Source organism: Pelobates fuscus, chromosome 4 (assembly GCF_036172605.1).
Source record: "Pelobates fuscus isolate aPelFus1 chromosome 4, aPelFus1.pri, whole genome shotgun sequence".
NCBI lineage: Eukaryota > Metazoa > Chordata > Amphibia > Anura > Pelobatidae > Pelobates > Pelobates fuscus.
In genome coordinates, this window is record NC_086320.1 from 92,464,744 (window position 1) to 92,471,552 (window position 6,809).

The window sequence follows — 6,809 nt, forward strand, 5'->3', positions numbered from 1 at the left end:
TTGTGTAAACATTTAACAGGTGAATTCTGAACCTTATTGGTTTTTTTTTCTATTTTTAAGGAGGGGCATCTAGCAGTGATATAACTGGGTGTGCTATATATAAAGTCAAAGGACACCATATAGTTTGTTAATTGCTGCAGGATTTGCTAAACCACTAAAGAGGAAATGTAAGAAATCCATTGAAAACCATACTTTTCATGCAGTAAAAATATTTAATAAGAGATCACAAATGGTAAAAAGTATGCCTTGATAAGACCTGCCCAGCTTAAGTCTGAAATGTATTTAATTATGTTATTGTTTATTTATTTCATCTTGAAATGTTCTTATAGAATTGAGGAGTAACAATCTTTAAATGTGAAAATTAAGTCTTGTGACCTTAGTCTGAATGTTGGCATGAATAAATATAGCAAAGGTATTTAATATTTACCCATAAGCATAAATAAGTGATTCAACTTCTGTAAAAATCAACTTCTGTAAAAATCAAGAATGTAAACTAATCTAACCCATATAGCAATATAGCCAAAAATTAGGCAATGGTAGGGGTATTTGTAAGAACCTGATCGCCTTCACCTCAACTGTGATTGGTTGTATCCTAAGCAGGTCCTTCAGAGGTATTGCCCAATTTTGGTTTAAGTGGGACAGAGGCAACATTCTCCTGATAATATGTAGAATATGCGAATATGGAGTTATCAATATCTGTTTTGTGTAGAATTTAAGCTGCATTTAGCTCAAGATTCTTTATTTTTGTCATAGATGTCAAAGCATTACAAGTAACATCGTTCAAGTGCCTAACATTGTAAGTATAACTGTACATCGGCAGCAACCAATACCTTACGCATGCTATTATAGGCATATAGAGCAGTTAAACATTCAAAAATTTGATAGGTGTGTGGGCTCAATTACCCCTGATCTTGAAAAACATAAACATTATTAAAACTTGGTCGTTGGGGTTATGTTTTGGCATGTGAGTCCACGTTTGCGAGGGTGTATCTATGGCTTTATGAAAGGATCTGGAACTGAAACATTGACTTTTACACTTTTACAAGTAAAGAAGTTATGTGTGGGAGTGCTGTTTTTTTGTTTTATATATATATATATATATATATAAACAAATAGAAAGGAGTGCACTCGAGAGGACCTCTCGAGTGCACTCCTTTCTATTTGTTTATATTAACGGCTGAGGCAGCACCGAGGCAAGCACAAGACCGGAAAATTGAGTGCGGGACATCCGATATTTTATATATATATATATATATATATATATATGTAAGTTGTGCCATGAATATATAGTCTATGCGACTGTAGTGTTTGTGAACAGTCGAATAATAGGTGAAATCCCGATCAACAGGATGTCTAGGTGCGGATTTAATGGCAAGTTTAGGTCTCCCGCTACCATCAGCAAGCCCTCTCTGAACTTTTCTAGTTTGGCCAGTGTCTTGGCCAGGAAGAGGTGTTTTTTATTGGGGCAGTAAAGGCATGCAAAGGTGTAGATATGGTAAGCTATGGTACCCTTGAGGAAGAGGAATCTCCCACCTGGGTCAATAAACGTTGCTGTTCAGGGGAATTGGACGTTTTGGATGAAGAGTATCGCTACTCCTTTTTTTTCCGCATCCGGGTGATTTGCATAAAAGCCTAGAGGGAAGCAATTATTCTCTAGTTTGGGAGCCTCTTGGCCTTTGAAATGCGTCTCCTGCAGGAATGATATGGACGTTCTCACCATCCACATCCAAGGTCACAGTACATACCCCGTCAGAAGGCCTCTAGCAACCGGGAGGGAGCACTGGAAATCGGGCAGCAAATGAGTATCTCAGCCAATGCGGGACTGGTCAATGTAGGGGGGCGGGAGCTGTCTTAGCTCATATTAGCATTGCTACTACATTCGGGCCTCCTCTGTGTTGCTGAGGCCGAGCACCTTGTTCTCCCTGGATGTTTTGTGCTGCCTCTGTGGGTCAGGTGGCACGTGCCGGTGGGCCGTCGAAGATCCAGTTTGGGATCACTGCGTTTGGCAGGCCAGTTGTCCACAGGAAGCGTGGAACATCATTGGGCCAGCGGATGATATGCCAGGCATTGTCCACTTTGGCCTGCAGGCAAATGGAAACCCCCCACTTATACATGATCCTCTTGTCCGGCAGTAGGCGTGTTAGTGGTCTCAGGGCCCGGCGAACATTCTGAGTGGACAAGTCTTAGAATAGGGAAACCTGAGTGTCCATGAACAAGATACTTTGTTGTGCTCTAGCCACCCTCATGAGCGACTCTTTTAGCTGGAATGAAGGTAGACAGCATTTGATGTCTCTAGGTTGGCCGTCCCTTCTGGGGGCCCTCTCAATTCCGAAGTCGGGTGGCGCTTATTCTCTGAGTAATTGGGAGAACAGGCCTGCAAGGAGCTCATAAGGTGATTCCCCCTCCGTCTCAGGCAGGCCCCGGATACGCACATTATTCAGATGGCCTCTGTTGTCTATGTCCTCCTCCAGAGGCCTGGCGGTGTTGTGTCAACTGCAGTCAGATCATCCACTCGTTGCTCAAGTGCTGATGGGTCATTACAGACCGGCGTGATTTCCTCTCGGATAATTGACCGGAGCTCGGATACCATTTCGATTTTGTACCTTCGGGTAAGCATGCTCGCGGAGATGGCCGCTATGTCAGCAGATATTTGGTGAGTGTCTCGCCCGCTTAGGAGCCCTGGGTTGAGACCGCCATGCTCACAGAGCTGGGGGAGGAGGGTGCCCTTTTATCCGGGTCCCGGGAGCCGCGGCGGCCTTGCAGCGTGTGTAAAAAATAATCCATGGGACCGGGTTGCTGTCTTGGCTGGGCCACATGTGCTGGTCCCGGGGTAGCTGCCCGTTTTGTTTTTTTGTTTATGCAGCAATAAACGCTGTTTTCTGAGGCTTTTGCGGGTTGGGGCCAAGGAGCTCGAGCAACGTGAGTCCTACTCCATCAGTAGCCAAGCCACGTCCCAAATCAAACTATTTTATATCGTAAATTATATTAAAAATACATTGTCACAAAATTATATGCAATTTAATAAACCATATATGTAAGTTTTCATGAGTATCATAATCATGTATTACCTTTAATTAGTTGTTTTGCATTCTCTTCTTCTGTAAATAAAATTAAGAAAAATTAAACATAGTTTGATAAAAATAAAAAAGAAATTAGGATATAGAAAAACATCTCAGATTCTTTGAGTGAAATCACAAAGGTTTATTGAATAAGCATAAATCGTTATCGTAAAAGGAAAACCAAACTGCAAAAGTCATACTTAAAGGGACACTATAGTCACCAGAACAACTACAGCTTATTGAATTTATTCTGGTGAGTAGAATCATTACCTTCAGGCTTTTTGCTGTAAACACTGACTTTTCATAGAAAATGCAGTGTTTACATTACAGCCTTGTGATAACGTCACTGGCCACTCCTCAGATAGCTGTTAGAGATCCTTCTTGGGTCATGGCTGCCTAAAATGCATCCAAACATTCAGTGTCTCCTCCCTCTGCATGCAGACACTAAACTTTTCTCATAGAGATGCATTGATTCAATGCATCTCTATGAGGAGATGCTGATTGGCCAGGGCTGTGTTTGAATCATGCTGGCTCTGCCCCTGATCTGCCTCCATTTCAGTCTCAGCCAATCCTATGGAGAAGCATTGTGATCGGATCAGGCTACTACTTCTGATGATGTCAGCACACTGCTTGTTTTTCTGAGTCTAACAGCATGCAGAGTTACAGCTTCAGGCTTGAATACAGTAAGATTTGTACTATGTTTACGGAGGCATGAGGGGCCCAGGGGGGCTAGATGGTGGTTTTAACACTATAGGGTCAGGAATACATGTTTGTGTTCCTGACCCTATAGTGATCCTTTAAACAGATAAGCTATGTAGCTGAGTTGGAGAATTTTTTAAAGCGGACAAGAATAGAATAAACATTGAGTACTGGGCCCACTTCACTTTAATCTGTTCATTAATAATCTTGAAATGAGTATTGAAATTCATACATCACAATCTTGTCATGAAGAAACGTTTGAAAAACTGCATTTGTTGACTTTAGAGAAAATGTGTCTCAGAGGGGATGTGACAACGATACACAAATCTCTACAGGGTCAGTAAAAACAGCAAGATAATAATAGTTACTGTGGGTGGTAACAACTTATTGAGGTCATAAGTATCTGATTTTCATTTTGGAATCAAGAAGACTTTTCCCCTGTTTTTGGCACAACTGGAAAGGGCTTGAAATTGTTTTTGTTGTCTGCTTTTGGAATCAATGGCAGAAACAGATGTGCAGACACTGGGCATAATGAACCAGAATCTATTTTCATTCCAGATTTCTATAGACTAGTTATTTGCCTGTGAATGCTGCACTTAAGATTTCATTTTACTAAGATGAATGATTTGATAAATAAATCCAACAATGTTAAAATATCTTCCAAAGAAATTGCAGTTTCTTGTTACTTCATCCCAGTAAACGGAATTGCAGTGTTTATTGGAGGGAATAAATTAATGATTAATATTAATGATTTCTGATTTAAACAGCATGGATCAGGATTCCAATTACTAATTAGAAGCGATAACAAACTCTTATAGCTCTTGTCTGGGTATTTTCCATTGCTAACAATGCAAGATTTTTTTACTTTCCAACTTTAAATTCTCTCACCACCTCCACTGAACAATATCCCAGAACAATAATGTAGATAGTCATTAATACGGTACTTAAGTAAACAGGGTAGCAGGTCAACTGCTCTTTACCAGTTCTTTGTAAAAAGAAAAAAACAGCAACATTGCAAACCAGCATGGAAGAAAATACAAACCATGCAATTTAATTACCACCAGCACATTCTGATCTTAACCCCTTAAGGACCAAACTTCTGGAATAAAAGGGAATCATGACATGTCACACATGTCATGTGTCCTTAAGGGGTTAAAGACTCCACAGGGTTATCCTATTAAATTACTTGTGCTTTAGTGGAATGTTGAGAAAAGATTTGTTCTACATTTCTGGATTTGTCACTGATGAGCCTTGATTGGTAACCATGCCATAGTTACACTTCCACTTACCGCTGGCAAAGAGCTCTATTTCTGTAATTTCATCTTCTTCATGGACAGAAAGCCATCTAGAAAGATATTAGTAGTTCTGTTAGTATATCTAACACGATCTAAGGGAAAGAGCCAATGGACTCCAGACACTAAAACCACTTCAACGAGATAGACCCATTACAGCACCTAACGTGTCCTTTTAAGAGAACCCAAAACCTTAGCCCTAATCCTATTTATTTTAGATAATCAGCCAAACAGATACATAACACAGATCAGTATATTATGCGAAAATAATAACAATCACCACCTTTTTTGGTTAATTACCAACCTTGAGAATGTCTCAACAGCAGTGCACTTTATGGAGAATTTTTCCTGAAATCACAACAGAGTACACAGGCCAGGTTTCTCCTTAATGTTATTTTAGATGTTGCTGTTCATACATATACTAAATGGTATATTATTATAAGCAGACTATATTTATACTGTGCTTACATATACTTTCCATATATGTAGAAATAGGCTGCCTATATTAATTTAAATGATACACTTTTATTTAGAAAGAGTTAACTATCATTTGATCCACGTATCCGTGTAAATGGGTGGCTTTCTAGTGCTTGCAACACTGCTAATTGACAAAATAAATATTTGAGAAGTATTGATAGTGGTTTCAAGGGTTTCATGTTTATTTGTAAAAAAATTGCAGTGTTCGTGCAAATGCCAGTGACATTTTCAGTAACAAATTAGTTATTCTGCTGAAATTATTTTAGGAAATTTCAATGTAACACTGAACTACAAAATTCTCCTAAAGAGTGATGGAGGAATTATATATTATATGGTCAAATGAGCTGCTCGTAAGTATAATCATTTAGCCAGATAACTTAATGAACAAACTACTAGTAACGCTGAGTACTGCAGGTTGTTGTCGGTGATTTAAATCACACATGTTCAGCACTGTGTTTATGTATTTTTATATTTTCTCTTCTCCGCATAGTTATTTTATAAAGTGCCTTAATATGTGCATTACCCTCATTGCAAGAAGTAGAAATCAGCACGATATAATTTTATGTTTTCATCCCTCATCATTCAGTGTCCCTTATTTTGCTTCAGGCAGAAAAATGATGCAATTTTTCTGTACTGGAATTAAAGTCTTCAGTCGAGTGTTGAATATATTCTTTCTGACAAGGTAGTTTCACATTGATCACCACTGACTTCATTAAGTTTGCATCTCCCATGAGGCATCTCACAAACTTTGACAGCAAGTAAAAGACCACTATCAGCCGATCACTTAATTTATAAATTAAAACTGGATACTATACTTGTCTATGTCTACACAATCCACGTATTATGTATAGGCATATTAATCTGGTTTAAATAATAATATTTTCACCCATAATAAAGACAGCAGTAGCCAATGTTTCATTTAACCAGCTTTGACTAGTTTAACATGACATCTGAACAATGAGTGCTTCGGTTGCACTTTTTCTTGACAGTTCCCTACTGTACCCAAAAGTGGGACACCAGGGAACAAAGTTGGGATAGCAGGAAAGGGCGCAAAAATTGGGAAGACATGCTATATGTTGGAAGGCATGCTATAGACTTCTCATAACTAGCACTTTTGGGTCTTGCCAGTGCCCTAAGCTACCATCAACTGCTTAAGGCTTCCTGACCCAGGCCAATTCTTCAGTTCCTTCTGGGCAGAGAAACAACGATCAGCAGTGACATACCTATGTTGTCACAGCTGCAAATAACTGTACAATTGTACAAAGCGAGCAGTTGCACATTT

At 39.3% G+C, this 6,809-nt stretch overlaps 1 protein-coding gene across 1 annotated transcript in view; it reads right to left on the minus strand.

Moving 5' to 3' along the window:
* RP1 (RP1 axonemal microtubule associated) overlaps positions 1 to 6,809 on the minus strand; it is a 351,147-nt gene that overhangs the window by 150,332 nt on the left and 194,006 nt on the right. The window contains exons 30-31 of the mRNA XM_063451391.1: positions 5,048 to 5,103; positions 3,069 to 3,098 (exon numbers count right to left, since the gene is read on the minus strand). Coding sequence (XP_063307461.1) covers positions 3,069 to 3,098; positions 5,048 to 5,103 — 86 coding nt within the window. The remainder of the gene's footprint in view (positions 1 to 3,068; positions 3,099 to 5,047; positions 5,104 to 6,809) is intronic.